Raw genomic sequence first — 17,439 nt, 5'->3', positions numbered from 1 at the left:
GCTGTAGTGTAAGAATCTAATGAAAAACACGCTGAAACAAGATCACCTCTTTGCATAGGCCACCTCTCATCCCAAACAATGGAGCACGGCACACACACACACAGGGTTAAACAGGGACAAAACACTTCACTAGCTTCCCTCTTGAAACTGTTCCAGTCTAGAACAAAGATTGGTCATGTTTGGCACACAGTACGAAACAATATCAAACACAAACGTGTCATTATAAAGGGATACATGGTTTATTAAAGCAAGTCTTTGTTTCATCTGTACAACAAAAACAGTACATTGTTCCTGATCTCTGGGACAATGTACACAGCCGAGCACGTTTCAGCACTGTCACATGTTGGTTGGAAAGGTAGAAAATATCACACCAAAACAACAGACAAATCTCCACACTATCTCACAACTCATAAGAGAACATCGTTTACCGTCTGTCGCCGTGTTTTCAGTGGTTGTACATTTGTGGCTTGTAGGAGAGATTTCCACACGGGAAGTCAGCACTATAGGTTAGTAACACACTACTTTTTATAAAACTGTTAAACTAGTTCTGTAGCGAATGCCACTTTTTAGTGCTTAAAACAGCAAGAAGGGCACAGAAAAGTGAGGACGATTAAGAAATACACTTTAAAATTATGCAGGAATTTTGCAATCCAACTCCACATGGCTCTGTGGAAACTGTCGGCTTCACTGCTCTGATCCTTCTGCATGTGAAGAGGATTTTCTTTAGAAACTTTCTTAAAAAGGTGTTTCGGTAGGTGGAATCTGCTCAGTGTTCGGACACGGTGAGGTGCTGCATCTTCTTGGCCGCCTCTTCGGTCACCGCCTTGGTTGTTTTCTCCGGGCTGGGAGCTGGACTAGGTACTGGACTGGGATTTGGAGTGTTTGCTGCACTGTTGGGATACTCCCTGTTGCCAAATATGATGCTACCCACTCGCACGTTGGTGGAGCCGACCTCGATCTTCAACAAATGAGAGGAAAGCATGTTTATAGACACATGTTGCAATGACAACTATAAACCTCTTTACACTTCCTTGACAGTGCCCAAAGACACACTGTAAAGTATACAGTATATATGGAAAAGCTGACAGGGGCTTCTCTTTACCAGCGGAAATGTAAACACAGGCTTTTCCAACCCGACTGTCATATGAAGATTTCATAAGCAGAAAAAAACTCCTTGTATGGTTTAAAATGCATCCTGAATGTGTGTCCTGTGATCAGTGATTGAATATCATGTCCCTGCTCTATATGCAAATAATTAATTAAGTTCATAACTCATTTGTGATGGTGAAGACCAAGTGATGTCTGAGTTTTCAGATTTATCCGACGACACTGTGTGTGTGTGAGTAATAAGTGCCAATTCCTAGGTAATTATTCATAGAGTTGAATGAATTCTTGAGGAGGCAGACTTAAACAGTTCTAGCAAAACAAAATGTCAACCCCCCCACCAAAGAAGTTGGTCAAAAACAGCCAAAGATTAAGCCAATTGCTGATATACGATATAATCGTCTTTTCGCCCAGTCATTACCCACCAGCCAGTAGGGATGGGTAACCTTTACATTTCAACATATAAGAGTTAAAAACTCTCAAATATTTTTAAAAAATCCATTTGACAGTTGCTGTATGATTTGTGTGCAGAATGTATTTCGAAGTGCTAATGAGAAGTGATGCTCACCGCATGCTCAAAGTCTGTGGACATGCCCATGCTGAGTTCCATCTCCTCCAGAGGCAGCTTCAGACTGTCACACACCTCCTGCCTTCGACTCAGCAGCATCTACAAGACGGGAATATTGCTGAGATTATAATACTGATATGAAAACAAGATTTCAGAACATGTGATTATTTTTAAACAGGCAATCTCTATACATATCCTTTAGAGATGTGGGACCATGGCGTAAACTTAGCAGGACATTTTATGTTGATCTGGAAGGTGACATTGATTGTAAGTGACTTCGTATGTAGATTTCTGTCTCTCAGCTGCCATATGAGCCCACATCTGTATGATTACCATCAGAGTGATTGGTCTTCAGTTAAAATATGCATATTTGTTTTTTAAATAATTTGTCTTTTCTTGCTGTTTGGTTCCAGTTTAACTTTTCAGATTGGAGTAATGCGTTAGCGGGCTGGACGCAGTTGGACTTTTAGTTCGAGATGAGTGAATGTTACGGATGCTCAGAAGATTGTCAGAGCTCATGTCAAATGGAAAACACGATGACTGACGACGTCCAACGCTTCAAATGTCACCTGTACTCAAAATCCGCCGCTCACACGCAGCTAAACCCTGCTTGTGCTTAAATGTCCTGCATCCAGCCTCCGCTCTCCTGGTGCTCGCGCTGCTTCTGTGCGTGCTTGGAATGTCTGCTTATGGATTGTCAGGTGTTGTGATTGTGAAAAAAATTTACCCACCCTTGTTTTGGTACAGAGTGGAAAGAAACCGGTCGGTGTCATTCTAGTTTTTATAGTTATGAGCAACAGTGTTAACATAATCTCATAGATTCTTGAATTTTGCCACTACAAGCTGCCCAGGTACCAGCTGGACTCCTGCTCAATGACAGCGTCGTTGATAGAGTAATAATAAAGATGTGGAGGGTGCAAGAGCGTGAGCCCGGTTTGAGTAGCTGCATACAGAAGCAGCGTGGGCACAAAGAGAACAGCTGAGGATATTTAAGCACAAGATATTAAAGCACAAGCAGGGTATATTTGATTGCAAGCGCAGAGTTCTAAGTAAAAGCAATACAATAATTTTTTACACAGAATCAATGTCCTGCTCTTAAACCACGCCTCTAGAATAAAGGGATAAAAACCCCTCCTGCAAAAGGTGCTTTACTCAGTTGAGACATGTGATAAAACATACAGTAAATTTCAATGAAGTCCAAACGCAGTGACACTGGGCCTAAACTATAAATACTAACAATCTAACTTAATATATCTTTGGCATCATAAGCTGTCATGGGGTTGTTTGTTCGACAAATGTATTACTAAAGTTGCTTTCAGACATGCACTGAACTCCAGGGAATCTCCTGACATTCTCCAGAGGGGCTGAGAGTGAGGAGGCTTCAGACTTTCTCCTGAGCTTTTCCTGTCAACCTCCTTGTAAGAACTCTGTCGTTTGTCCAAATGAGCTGAAGGGAGATCACGTGACATATGCTAAAAATAAAAAATACAGGAAGAAAACAAATATCTCAGGGTTGAAATGTTGTGCCCTACATGTAGAAGACACAGATGAAGATGTCAAGAGAACAGTTGAGCTGTAAACAACAACTTGTGATCTCCTCAGCCGATTTAGACCTCAGATGTCTCTGTGCTTGCTGCAACCGAAGCCTCATGGGGCTTCCTTTGCTTTCTTTATTAGTTTCAGTAATTGTGTAATTGTTGCTTTTAAGAATAACCTGCCATGAGCTGATTAGGTTTAAAGAACAGATGAATAAATGCAGGATAAGTTCATGGGAACTTTTACTCATGGTTGAAAGAGAAAAATAGGTTTTGGAGAAATTATATTAATATTATTTGTACTTGAAAGTCCGGGTTGGGGCCCAGGGTGAGGTTGTAGCCATAGCGCCCGATGGCCATGAGTCCTGAGAGGTGCAGGGCGGAGCACTTGGACACAATGTGCTTCACTGTATTCACTGTCTCCTCTGGTGGGAGGCCATGTTTACCTGCAACCCACGTCACAAATACTGTGTTAGATCACCTGACTGTGCGTACGTTACATTTCTGTGATCAAATCAATACTAACTCTGTTCTCCACTGGTGTTGATCTGCAACATGACCTTTAACCTCTGGGTGCTGGCTCCCCTCATCCTCTGCCATGAGCTGTTGACCTTGTCAGCCAGTTTCGCAGAGTCCACCGTCTCCACGAGAAACAGGTTCGGCACAGCTGGGAAAAGAAAGGCGAGACTCAGTGCTAAGTTGTTGTCGTGGTTTTCTTCTTTAAACATCCAGCTTCAGAGAGTCTGTGGGAGAGCTGTCACACACTTACCCAAAAGTTTGTTGACATTATTCTTCTGTAGATGGCCGATGAAGTGCCACTTGATTTCTGGACAGGATTCTAGAATCTGAATGAGGCAACAAGAACCGCGTGAAAATGTGCAACACACTTGGGTCAGAGGAAATTATTTATACCTTGTAGAATGTGGAAACCCACCAGTGGATCTGAAGCTTTATCCACAAGTTCATTAACCTGGCAGGAGATAATGGAAGAGGTCAGTCTTTACATTACTCAGCTCTGCTCCTCTCAGGAGCTTTTACGTTCATGCTGTGACATTTGGAAAGCTTGGAGTGAAGCAGACCAGCAGCATTTCACACTCACGTAGTTTTCTCCAAAGTTACGCTGCCCTTGTATGTACGCCTTCACGACCATCTCGGGGGGTTTGGTCTTGCTGACGGCTACAAGACGGGGGGGCACAGCTGGCAGCGTCTGAGGAAGGACAGAACACACACATTTTTCATTTTCATCACTATATCACTGTTTTACTGGATCATTGCGTCACTGGATCACTGTTTTAGTGGATCACTATTTCTTATATTGTAGCAGCACTATATCGCTGTATCACAACACCACTGGATCACCCCTAACACTAACCCCTCTACTACTACACTACTGCATTACCATGTCACTGTATAACTGTATTACTCTGTCGCTTTACTTCAGTTTCACCATATGGCTGTATGACTATCTCTGGATCTGTGGCTCACTGCATCGCTTTACGGCTGTATCAGTGCAGGAGCTCAGTGTGTGGGGTCTGAAGTGTGAGTCAGCCTCGACAGGATCCTTCAAAACAAATGACGGAGGCGGATTGTTTGTGGCTACTGCTGTGTTCAGTCAGCGACCCCTCAGTCGGTCCTCTACTGGCTCACCCCTCCACCCTCTGACCTACATATCATGTGAAGCCATGTTGTTTTTAAGGAGGAACAAGCTGATTTCTTCCCTGTCTTCCACATGGAGGTGTGAGGAGGAGAGGTGGTCTCCATCAGCCTGTGTCACACGCACATCAGGAACACGTGCACGCCAGCAGCTGCCAGGCCCGTCGCGGGGCCACCTGCTCCCACGCGTGTGGTGATGATGCCACTACCAGCCGGGCACGGTGCCAGTGCAGCCACGAGCCCGGCTGCCTCCCGTCCGAAGGTTGAGGTGCTGCCTTACATAACGAGTCGTGCCGCCGCAGCCCCACTCTCCTCCGGAGCCCCGGGTGAGGCAGCGGCGGCAGCGGGGCCGCCGCGGAGCCCGCCGGGCGGCAGTTACCTTGAGCCGCCGTGCAGCCGCCTGGTTCACCCGCTCCACCACCGACTGTAGCGCCTTCCCAACCTCGTCCGACATTGCTACTTTCCACATAGCGTCAGGCGGCGACGGCACACGACGTCAAGGAGTTGTCGGCGTTGACGTCAGTCGCCTTTCAAAGTAAGAGTCCGGTGAAAGCAGGAAAATCAACCGTCGAGACAGCGCCCTCTACCTGCCCTGCTTCAGCATTGAGTAGATCATATTCTTGACTGACTCAGTTGAGTTTATTAAGGGTACAGAAGTTGTTTATATGACCCTTTATATCTTATTTATTGACGTGAAGTGGATCACGTCCCGATCAATACATTGGTCTGATAAATAGAAAGGAAGAAAATCGAGGAGACATCCAGCATCCAGCAGAGACAATATCACCAGGTGTTTGCGAGCGAGTCATGCAATACAGTTTAACAGTTAGTGACAGCCCACTTTAAGAACAAACTCAAATTATTTCCAATTTGATTCACCGAAAAAAAAATTAAATATTGGAAAATGGGAAAAAGGCAATGGTACAAGACTTAGTACATAATTGTTGTAAGAGTGAAATAACTATTCATCCCATACACCATTACAGGTGCACTTCCCCAAAAATGTCAATATTTTCTGGGGAAGTACTATCTGTATCAGTGCACAGGTCCATGACTGGCACTCCCGCCCACAAACACTGCACCACTGTGTAACTACATCACAGCCCCTATTGCATCAGTCTGTAATTGCGTTCACTGTATTGCTGCATTAGTGTAAATCCTTCCAGGTGTTCTTGACATCGTCTTTGTGAGGTCACAGCAACCTTGCTCTTTGCACTAAATTCTCATCGGCTCCCCATTGAGGACTAGTGAATATCTGCATCAAATAAAATGTATATACATCTCTTGCGATGTTATTGAGATCATGTTTACAAAAGTTGGACGGAAGGAATAAGAGAAACCAGAAACATAAGGCCTTTGGTTGTCACTGACACAAACAATACATTCATATTCATCTAAATGTTTCACCTTAAACTGTACACCTTTGTAGGGCAGTGTGTCTTCTTCGCATTTAACGTATCACATTTTGTATATACAGTTTTAAGTCTTGTTCTTGTCCTGCTTTTTATGTCAGTAAAAAGCAGTTGAACTTGGGCTGCAGGTTTGCAGATCTGGGGAAGAGCATCCAGATAAATAAACTAATGTCTCCTTGATCACAAACAAAGCCATGGCTAAAGTGAGATTCTGTTGAGAATTACAGACACCTTAAGACAATATTCTGTGGTTGTGGTAATGCAGTGTACATTCAAAACTGAATCAACAAACACAAAATAGAAAGAAAACTGATTTATTAACACATACACTATTCAAAATAAGAAAAAACATTGTCAGTGGAAAGCAGACATCTGATAATTCAAAGTCAAAATCAGCTCTGCCTCTTTCAAACAAAACATGTGACTAAAAGGGAAACAGAATGTAAAAAGGTGTGGGCCCCCTCTCCTCCATCTGCAGCCAGCCCCTCCTCTCTCATACTCGCTCTAAGGCCTCCAACATGATGATGCTGTTTCCCCTGATGACCTGTGAGAAATGAGACCAGTTATTTTTAATATTACTTACATGGTGAAGTGTTTCTGACTAAAAGGATGACCTTTCAAATTGGTCATCCTATTGCTTTACCATATCTTCAATTGTGTCAGTATTTAGACCCTGAACATTGTTGCTGTAACCATATCAGGCTAACATAACCCGGATATGCCCTTTTTTCACAGAAGATACTTGGACTTTCCACAGCAGGAAAAGCACAGCTGCCACAACATCTGCTTTCCATTTAGGTCTCACAGTGTCAAGCAGAAGGGATATTAATCATTAATGAATGAACAAAGCAATGATTTGTCTTATCAATTACACCAGTGTCTGCTGTGAAAAACACCTATTTCTAGAAATTAAACTTGAATCTGCAGACTACAGACAAGACTGTGTCAAACGAATGCATCCAAAGCCTGATATACTTTACTCCTCCACTGTTGTCGTGCTGGGTGGTGTAGGGTGTTTAGGCAATAATCAGGATTATAGTCCTTTAATATTGGTTATCTCTCATTCCTGTAATATGCACTTTAACAGCTGGAAAGACACTTACCACCATGCCGACGCTGTTCTGTTGTCCTCCAGGGCCCATCTCCAGAGAGTCATCCATCACCAAGTTCATAAATGGGTCGAACCCTCGCAGGATGCCCTGCACGTGTCTGCCTCCATTCAACTTCACTAAAGGTCAGACAGAGAGGAAACGTTGAGAAATATATACCATGTATGTTTAAGATTTTGTTGCTTTTAAGCACTTCACATTTGGGTTCAAGTTTAAATAACTGCAATGTATAGAAAATTAACACATAATTTTCTGTTTCAATCTTTAGAATGCTATTCAAAGTAAATATAACCCTTTCTGCTCGTTGTTATTTTTTGAAATGTAATACTGCCTGTGGTTTGCTTATGTGGCCATGACCTGAAATTATAATTTTAGGGAATCAGTCCAAAGAAAAAGTATTTGGGATAGATTTGATTCACATTAATTTGAGATTAGATTCCAACAATGAACATAGCTACCAGCTTGTTTTCAGAGTTGCTTTGTATGCTGCACGACCCTTGATGAGACTTTGAGGGACTGATCCCCAATGGCAACATACTTAAGAGCAATCATCAAGAGTTATACAACTGATGTTGTAAACTAACCGGATTATAACTGCCACTGTGCATATTTTCTCTTTTTGTTGTTATTGTTAATGTTTAATGGGTTTTCATTGTATTGTCTTAAATGTAGGTCTTTGAGTTCCATCACCCAATCTGGAAAAAAATTATATATTGATGGTTAAAGTCAGTGGGTAGAATTTAGTGACATCTAGTGGTAAAGTTGCATGTTTCAGTTTAATACCCCTCACGTCACGCTCCTCTTCCAAATATGAAAGAGAACCTGTAATCTTCTTCAGTTGTCATACAATCTAGAAATGTGTTTAGTTTGTCCAGTTTATTTTATAGATAAACATTGATTCTATGTTTAACATCATCAATTAAATATCCACTAACATTAACCCTGTCAATCAACATTTTTTTGATATACGATTATTCATCTTCCATCAACTAGATTGTCAGTCCAGTGCTTTCCTGTCCTGCTGTAAATATCAGCGGACCTTTGTGTCTCGGGGGCAGACTGATTACAGTCCTCTAAGGAACAAATGAACTCAAACAATGGCAGTCGAATGTAGTGCAGCTGTGTGCAGGCCTCTGCATCTTGTATTTATCCCCTTATTCATTCAGGCTGTTTTTCTTTCTGGTCCGTCTGAATATTCGGTTCGAGACTTTCTTCCCTTTTTAAAGACTAAACTAAACGAGTATTCAGCAGTGACGTTTTAGCTACAGCCCCGAGGCTCAGAACCAACTGAGCTGATGAAGCTCATGTTCAATGTTCATTTAAAACCCGGGAAGAGGCTCCTTCCATGTGCTCTACTCGATGATACTCACATGAAAGCTTCTTGTCCATGAACCTGGGAAAGAAAACACAACATTAGCTTTCGTTCGTGACGCTCGCATTTCATACAGAGCTGAGTCCAGGCAGGTTAGCTAGCATTAGCTCGTTTAACGTAGCAAACAAGGCTATACACAATACTATACAATACTAAACACAAACTATACAAAACGTGCTGGTGTGAAAATATTCCTTTATACGACTCACTTCTTCAGCTCGGGGGGGTGTGCTTTGCTCATTGTTTCTTCTTTCTCAACACGCCGACGCTCACTCGTATGAAGATCGTTTCACAAAACCGCGGAAGGAAAGCGTGCACTGGCAACCCGGAACCTAAACAGGAGACTTCCGCTACGGGCGTTGGGTTGTTACTGCTTGACACTGCTCCCATGTGGCCTGGAAGAGGCAGGACTGGAAATTTTTTATAGACAAAACACGACTTGTGTTTGTTATTTACGGAAGAGGATTAGGGCCACTGTGGAAAAAACAAGTGAGTTCTGAGTTTAAAGTCATAATTCTGAGATTAAAGTCAGAATTCTGAGTTTAAAGTCAGAATTCTGAATTCTGAGAAAAAAGTCAGAATTCTGAGTTTAAACTCAGAACTCACTTATTGACTATTTTCTTAGCATAGAAATAATCACAACCCAGTGACAGGGTAAGTGATCAAGCCTTTTCTGACGAATATGAGATGACTTCTTATTTCGGCAGGTATTTAACAGAGGCAGGGAGATGACAAGAACTTATCTTCTCCACAATAGATTTGATTTGAAGAGAGCTGCCTGGTTTCTGAAGCAGACATTTAGTAATTAAGAGTGAGAACATTTCGTTTCCTATTTTATCTATGCTTCTCCCAACCCACAAACAGCTGCATTTATCGATTTATTTTAACTATGGAGGGAAGTCTCTTTAAATAGAAAGGCAGCCTGAAAAACCTGAGCAGTGAGAGAGGATTTAATTTAATTGGTAAAACTTAAGGACCATACCAGTTTTTGAAGGTTTCAGGTCCTTAAATACAAACCGTATTTTGTTTTACGCCCAACTTAATGTTGGCTATAAGTTTTCAGTTTTTAGATTCTAACACGTTAGCAAATAATGGTCAGTGTAAGGGAATGGTCACACATGAGCAAATGTTTCAGTGGCAACCCTTCACATCTAATCCATGTGCGTGAAGAAAACATTTGGTGAACTAAATTGACTTATATTTGCGTCCTGCATTGGTGATTGGGCCTTAAAAGGTCCAGTGTATGAGATTTAGGTGAAAGATCTGTTGACAGAAATTTAATATAAAATAATCCTAGTGATGTTTTCACAAGTGTGTTTCATCTAAATTATACAAATTGTTGTTTTATTTACCCTAGAATGGGCCCTTTATATTGAAATACTTTATATTTACATCGGGGGGTCCTCTGTATGGAGGCCGCCATTTTTCTTGTAGTAGCCCAGACTGGACAAACTAAACACCCTTTGAGTTTTTAAGAAAACTGAAAGTTACCACAGGTTCTCTTCCATGTTAGGAAGGGGAGGATGAGGTGAGGGGTGTTCAGCTGCAACATGAAACTTCACCACTTAATGTTACTTATTTCTACACACTTCAACTTTAAAGAATGTAGGGAAGTGTTTAGACTGTCAACAGTGTAGAGAAAGTAATTTCATGGTAAGTTCTCAGGATCGTTTAGACATCCCAGTGTAACAGTATGACAAAGAAACACAGAAAGAAAACAGTTTGATACGTTTTAATAATATTTATCTACAAAGAGTCAAACTATTTTACAAAATAGCTTGAAAAAATGGAAGAATCCAAAACTATTAAGTGATTTTTCTATATTTTCACAGTAGCTCTTTGAAGACAGTAGCTGAAAACCCTTTATAACAACAAACTAAAGAAAAAGTCCTGTTGATCCTTTTCATTCACCAAGTGCACTCATTACTCATCCCACAGACCGATGGTCTATCATTTTGCATATTGAGGTAATATTACCAGAGTTTAAGCCAGCTCAAAAGACAGGCCATAATGAGAAGCATTGGGCTGGGTAAAAAAAACTATCTGCGTCAGCCATGTGGATTTCAAAGAACGGCTGAAACAGTGCATACAAATGCTCAACTTACATTTCCCCTTCTGTGGTAATGCCCCAACCTGGGTGAAACACTTGCAAATATTAACCAGGCTCGACCTGAAAACAAATAATGGCAGACAACACATCTTGAGTGCTTTGACTTCTTTCCATATTTCTATTTTTTTCGGATTAGTCCACAGGTCTAAATGTAAATCAACAGGGAAATTGGTCATTAGGATCATTCCCATGTCAGATTCAGACTATTTAAGAATCACACTGTTGTTTTGGCAATTTTCTTTTGCCTATCACACTACCACAAATGTCATTGTATTTCAAAAGGAATAATAGAATAACAAAACAAAAACAATTTGTAGACAACTTTACACATAGGTGATCCATCTCAGGAATACGATTAACTCCAGCTAATCTACAGACATTCTCTGGGGGGCTGGATGTGAAATCACAATTGACGGAGTGAGAGCCTCCGGCCAGTCCCCTAGTGAGAAATCAGGAGGATCCTTCGCAGGATTCACAGGGAGTCTGTGTTAATGACGACAGATGCCAAAACGGGGAAAAATGAATAAATCAAAAAGGATACAAATGTTTCAGGATGAAAATGCCATACACAGAGAAGACACCGACAAAGATGTCAACATTTTGGGGGATGAACCGCTTCAAGTGATGATGTGCAGTAAACCAAAATATGTGACAACTTGTCCTGTCTGAGATCTGTCCCACAGACACCACATCAATGTTCAGTTTTCAAAATCATGCAGCTATAGCATTGAACAGTAACTAAATGGCCACTATAGAAAACATTAGAAATAACTATGAATTAAAGAATTATTAAGAAAAAGGGTTAAGTAAATTTGATTTAAACTTATAGACTCTGGGATGGGCCTTTATCAACCAATTTCTTCAACCTTTGCTTTGTTAGTGTGAATAAATCAAATCCGTGGACCAATTAAATGCAGATGCTCTGCGCGCTCAGTGAATGAACTGGTTAATCAACAAGAATTTCCCCTCATCCCTCTCGGCTCTCGGGGCCCTTGAAGGCAAAAAAGGTAAATCGCTGATGACATTTAAACTGGATGTCAGGCTTTGCCGGCCTGCTGCATGTAGGCCTCTGTGAGGCTGTCCTCCTCCACCCGGACTCGCAGGTGCTCCTGACAGTGTTCTAGGAAAGAGTCCATGGCTGAGAATCCCTGCTGACAGGGCACACAGTGGTACAGTCTGTGCCTCTTTGAGCCCGGCCACTTGCAGGTGTCCATCTCGTTTGTGCACACACTGCAGTGCCTCCTCTTCACACTCGACTGGTGGAGCTCCATGTGCTCCCACAGCTTGGACTGCAGAGAGAAAACCTCTGCACACGAGGGGCATGGGAACTCTCTCTCTTCTTCCTCTTCCTCCTCCTCATCCTCTGCCTCCCCCTCCTTCACTTCAGGCACTTCCTTGCATCTCTTCAAATCACTCTTCTTTATCTCTAAAATGGGCACTTTCCTGGGCCTCCCTCGTCCAGGCTTTACCGTTGTAACTTTTAAGTCGGCTTTTACGTAGTTTGGTCTATTTTCTGGTAACTTGTAGTCTTTGGCAGTGCTTCCTTCAGACCCGCCTTTGTTGTCGATTGAAGAGAAGCTTGAGGCTGTGTGCCATCTGTAATGTGCCTTAAGTGACAAATGATGGAAGAAAACTTTGCCGCAGACCTGACACGGATTCCCATGTCCTTTCCAGCGCCTTTTGACGACTGGCTTCGGGTCTCTCCTAGTACTTTTCTCTCTGCTGTGCTTATCTTTCCTGTGCATGTAGAGCTTAGAGGTGCTCGTGAAAATCATGTCACAAGAGCGACATTTCAGAAGCTTTTTGGATTTGGAATTTTTATTTGGATCTTCATGGTCATCTCCTCCTTTCCTCATTTGTCCTTTGGTCTTTTGTCGCTTTGGGGCCATCAACTGCTCCTCAAAGTGGTTACACTGCTTGTGGCGTTGCAGACCAGCCGCTGTACGGAAGCTTCTTGAACAGAATGGGCACACACGCACAGCTCTCCTGCTGGGCCCTGGGGCTTCTGAAGAGTCAGAGAGGGTTGTTTCTCCCTCAGAAACTGGAGGAGAATAATCTGGAAGGCTGCTCACATCAACTCCATCTGATGGGGATGGTGGTTCACTGCAGCCAGCCTGCTGATGCTGCAGCAGGGCCTGCTTCTGGCTGAAGCCTCTCCCACAGGGAGCACATGCGTAAGGGCTGCTGTCCAGGAGGTGAGGCTGGAGGTGAAGGGGATTCTCCTGTGGCCCCCCGGGATCTGAGGTGTGATGCATGCAGGAAGGGCAGGGAGAGCCACACCGTGACCCTCCACAACAAAGTTCACACGGAGAGGAATCACTGTCGCACTTATGTAGCTGCAAGGATGACCGCAGGGAGAACTCCTGTCCACAGGAGGGACACCGGTGAGGTTTGGGTAATGAGTGTTTTAATTCTTGGTGGAGCAACAGATCGGTTGCGTAAGGGAAACTCTTGCCACACTCTGGACAAACATACGCGTGCAGGTGGGACGGCCGCTGCCTGGGGTTGTGTGTGGGCTGTTTGGGGTCTGACCGGGCGATGAAGCTGGCGAGCCGGGACAGAGTGTCTGTTGCTGTCGTGGAGCGACTGAACGACTCCGGGGTCCGTGTGGTGCTCCAGCTCACTCCATCCATCCTCCTGTTCACCCAGCCTCTCTCCAGCAGACGGTTAGGTCCCCAGCCGGAAACCTGCACAAGCACAAGAGACTACATTCAATATGCAGCAGTGTTTTAAAAAGATAGTAATTCAACATGAGAGCTACCAAGCTGCTAATCCCCGACAGTGGAGTCCAGACAGCAGCTAGCCAAGTTTGTTAGGGAAACGCAACTACTTGTTGGCTTGCTGCTCTATAGTGTCGATGGTATCTCGTCAGGTGGATAACACCTGAATATATGAGCAGTAGATGTTATACGGCGGCGAGCCCACACTACTTTGTACAGGCACACTGCGTGTTCGGCTAACGTTAGCTCGAAGCTAGCCGAGCTAATAAAGCTAATAAAAGCTCACTTCCCTTTAGCTCGACTTACCTCCGCTCTCCGTCCGGTTCAGTGGAACTCTGCAGCTGCTACGGGCCACACGGTTCGTCGTGTTAACGCTCAGTGTCTGACTGGCATGGCTGCGAAAGTGATACACAAGTTTGTTTGTCCGGAGGGGGGTTTCACCAGCGAGCTGTGAGGGTCACTTCCGGTACGTCACTTATCACTTTATTTATTTTACTTTATATTTCACTTTAATTGATCATGTATATATATATATATATATTGTGTATGTGTGTATGTATATATATATATATATATATATATATATATATATATATATATATATATATATATATATATATATATATATATACACAGTGGATATAAAAAGTCTACACACCCCTGTTAAAATGCCATTTTTTTGTGAGGTAAAAAAAAAGAGACAAAGATAAATCATGTCCAAACATTTTCCACCTTTAATGTGACCTTCAACGTGAACAATTCAATTGAAAACCAAACTGAAATCTTTTCGGGGGGAAATAAAAAACGTACAATAACCTGGTTGCATAAATATGCACATACTTTGTTGAAGCATCATTTGATTTTATTACAGCACTCAGTCTTTTTGGGTAGGAGTCTATTAGCATGGCACATCTGGAATTGGCAATATTTGCCCACTCTTCTTTGCAAAAGCGCTCCAAAGCGGTCTGGGGTCTGGCTGGGCCATTCCAAAACTCGAATCTTCTTCTGGTGAAGCCATGCTTTTGTTGATTTGGATGTATGCTTTGGGTCACTGTCTTGCTGAAAGGTGAAATTCCTCTTCATCTTCCGCTTTCTAACAGAAGCCTGACGCTTTTGTGCCAAAACTGACTGGTATTTGTAACTATTCATAATTCCCTCCCTCTTGACTAAGTCCAACCTTTCAGCTGAAATAAAACAGCCCCAAAGCATGATGCGGCCCCCATGCTTCACTGTGGGTATGGTGTTCTTTGGGTGATGTGCAGTGTTGTTTTTGCGCCAAACTTACCTAATTATGGCCAAAAAGCTCAACCTTGGTTTCATCGGACCATAACACATTTTCCCACATGCTTTTGGGAGACTTCATGTATGTTTTTGCAAAATTGAGCCAGGCTTGGCTTTTTTTTCTCATGAGAATAGGCTTCCTACTTGCCAGAAATTCCAGCAGCTCCTTTAATGTTGCTGTAGGCCTCTTGGAAGCCTCCCTGACCAGTTTTCCACTCATCTTTTCATCAATTTTGGAGGGACGTCCTATTCTTGGTAATGTCACTGTTGTGCCATATTTTCTCCACTTGATGATAGGCTATCTTCACTGTATTCCATGGTATATCTTATGCCTTGGAAATGATTTTTTACCCTTCTCCTGACTGACACCTTTCAACAATGAGATCCCGCTGATGCTGTGGAAGCTCTCTGCGTACCATGGCTCTTGCTGTAAGTAGCAACTAAGAAAATGTCAACAAAATTCTATTAGAACAGCTGAACTTTATTTGGGATTAATTAGTCACTGTAATTGATGGCAGATGTGTACTGACTACTTTTTAACACAAGTTTTACTTTGCTTGGTTAATTCAGAACACAGCCCCATCCCCAGTTATAATAGGGTGTGCACACTTATGCACAGAGCCGGATTAACGCAAAGGCAAACTAGGCACGTGCCTAGGGCCTGATTGGCAGGGAGGGGCCCAGACAGAGGGACCAAAAAATAAAAAATAAAATAAAATAAAATAAAAATATACAAATATCCTATCTACAATTTATTTCAGTTTTAATATATCAATATTTATTAATTAACTAAAAATAGTGACGTTGTTTATCTCTTAACGTTACGTTACGTGACGTCACATTAACGCCAGTCAGTTAAGTCCAGTGCGGTGGTCAGCCGGTCAGGACTAGCAGCCAGGTCGTTTTTTGAGTAGGCTAACATTCAAGATGCTTTCAGGTGCAGCAAAACGTAAAAAGAAGAAAAATGAAGAGGAACAAAAGTAGAGACAGCGGGGGGCTATACAGAAGTTTCTGTCGGGCAGCCGCCCGACAGCTGTAAACCTGCTAGTGTTAGCAGAGCCAGAGGCCGAGCCAGGCCCGGAGACGCGGCCCGAAGACGCAGCGGAAGACGCTTCGGCGCCTTCAACATCAGCGCCATCACAGGAGAATGACAAAATGATGGAAGAACAGCAGCCGGCCAGAAAAAGTGAGCCCAATATAGTTTTGACGGAGCCTCTAGACCCGGAAAGGGTATTGACAAGCTATCCATCTGATCCTGCAAAGTGGGACCAAATTGACGACAGGATGCGTGAGTACTTTGCACTAAACCATCCCTGTCAAAATATTGGAGATTTCTCTGCATCACAGAGAAAATATGGAGACATTAACCGAAGCTTAACTAAGGAACATTACCGATTGCAAACTGTTCAGGAGAAAGATCATTTTCTTTGTTGAAACGAGTGAAAACATACCGGAGAGCAACAGTAACAGAAAAAAAACTGAATGCCTTTGCCCTGTTGGCAATTGAGAATGGATTTACAACCTCCCTGGATTTTGAAGACATTATCGAGGACTTCGCCTCATCAAAACTTAGGAGAAAGCATCTGTAAAGGTAAGTTTCCCATTTTAAAATCAAATGTAAAATGCATATAAATTAAATGTATAATATAGGGCTATACTTTCTACTATAATGAAATGAAATATGAGGAACAAACCAAGTATATTCAAATCTCAAACAGCTGTCTTTCATCTTATGTATACATTTTATTATTTCTCCACAAGATCGTGATGATGCTGTCAAGACGTGTTTCTGCTGCGATGGAGGCCTGCGATGCTGGAAGGCTGAAGATTATCCCTGAGTGGAGCATGCTAAATGGTTTCCTCAGTAAGTGCTGCTGGTTTTATTTATTATTATTTATTGTTGGACAGTTTCTAAATGGTCTTGATAAATGTGAAGCGTTCATGTTTGTCTTCTTGTTCCTGTACTTAATCACAGGTGTGAATATGGGCTCCAGGAGAAGGGACAAGAATTTTTGTTTACCCAATTCAGGCTCGTTTTCCTTGTCTGTCTGAGCAGGTTAGTAAAGAAAAAATATACAAAAAAATATAAACATAAGGTATGGATCAAGTTATTTAATGATTGCTTATTTTTCTACGATGTTTCTGTGATTAAATCTGCTTTTAGAGTGCAGTCTAGTAAAGCACACCGTCCAGAGAAACATCCAGACCAGTGGAGAGAACTGCTGAACAGTCCAGACCAGGAGCTGAGCTGCTGAGTGTTGAATACCAGAAAATGGAAGAGAGGTGATGGTTGTCCATGAAAATAAACATCTTTCTCACTACAGCACACTTTCTCTTACTGCAAATTTTATTGGTCTTTGTATATTTGACTACTTATTTAACTATTCAATTTAATCAACACATTTAATTAAGATTTTCTGCAAAATGCAATAGCTTACAACATTTATCTGATTTGCTCTGTTTACATAGCAATGCTATTGGTGATTTACTGGTACTACTGCCTTAACAATGACACTCGCAATGGATAGGACAAGGATAATTTAATAGCATTTAATAGAGCCATGTAATAACGTAT

General features: G+C 42.3%; 3 protein-coding genes and 1 long non-coding RNA gene across 4 annotated transcripts; 1 reads left to right on the top strand and 3 right to left on the bottom strand.

Annotated features, from left to right (window-relative positions):
* Positions 1–217: 217 nt before the first annotated feature.
* On the bottom strand, positions 218–5,377 carry plpbp (pyridoxal phosphate binding protein). The gene is made up of 8 exons (XM_061074517.1): positions 5,240–5,377; positions 4,307–4,414; positions 4,142–4,177; positions 3,977–4,052; positions 3,734–3,874; positions 3,511–3,653; positions 1,673–1,771; positions 218–958 (listed from the first exon to the last, which is right to left on the bottom strand). Exons 1-8 carry the CDS (start codon positions 5,327–5,329, stop codon positions 767–769), a joined length of 885 nt encoding a protein of 294 aa, XP_060930500.1. The 5' UTR covers positions 5,330–5,377; the 3' UTR covers positions 218–766.
* Positions 5,156–17,192, top strand: LOC133004951 (uncharacterized). Its single transcript, XR_009678350.1, has 6 exons — positions 5,156–5,395; positions 7,360–7,506; positions 15,802–16,455; positions 16,626–16,728; positions 16,840–16,920; positions 17,029–17,192. It is a non-coding gene; the product is annotated as an uncharacterized LOC133004951 (long non-coding RNA).
* snrpg (small nuclear ribonucleoprotein polypeptide G) lies at positions 6,571–9,079 on the bottom strand. Its single transcript, XM_061074518.1, has 4 exons — positions 8,963–9,079; positions 8,752–8,774; positions 7,376–7,500; positions 6,571–6,816 (listed from the first exon to the last, which is right to left on the bottom strand). Exons 1-4 carry the CDS (start codon positions 8,992–8,994, stop codon positions 6,766–6,768), a joined length of 231 nt encoding a protein of 76 aa, XP_060930501.1. The 5' UTR covers positions 8,995–9,079; the 3' UTR covers positions 6,571–6,765.
* Positions 10,471–14,018, bottom strand: si:ch211-148l7.4 (uncharacterized protein LOC563603 homolog). The gene is made up of 2 exons (XM_061074412.1): positions 13,890–14,018; positions 10,471–13,550 (listed from the first exon to the last, which is right to left on the bottom strand). Exon 2 carries the CDS (start codon positions 13,494–13,496, stop codon positions 11,901–11,903), a length of 1,596 nt encoding a protein of 531 aa, XP_060930395.1. The 5' UTR covers positions 13,497–13,550; positions 13,890–14,018; the 3' UTR covers positions 10,471–11,900.
* Positions 17,193–17,439: the final 247 nt, after the last annotated feature.

The sequence above is a fragment of the Limanda limanda genome, chromosome 7 (genome assembly GCF_963576545.1).
Source record: "Limanda limanda chromosome 7, fLimLim1.1, whole genome shotgun sequence".
In the NCBI taxonomy this organism is placed as follows: Eukaryota; Metazoa; Chordata; class Actinopteri; order Pleuronectiformes; family Pleuronectidae; genus Limanda; species Limanda limanda.
This window is presented reverse-complemented; position numbering and strand designations above follow the sequence as displayed.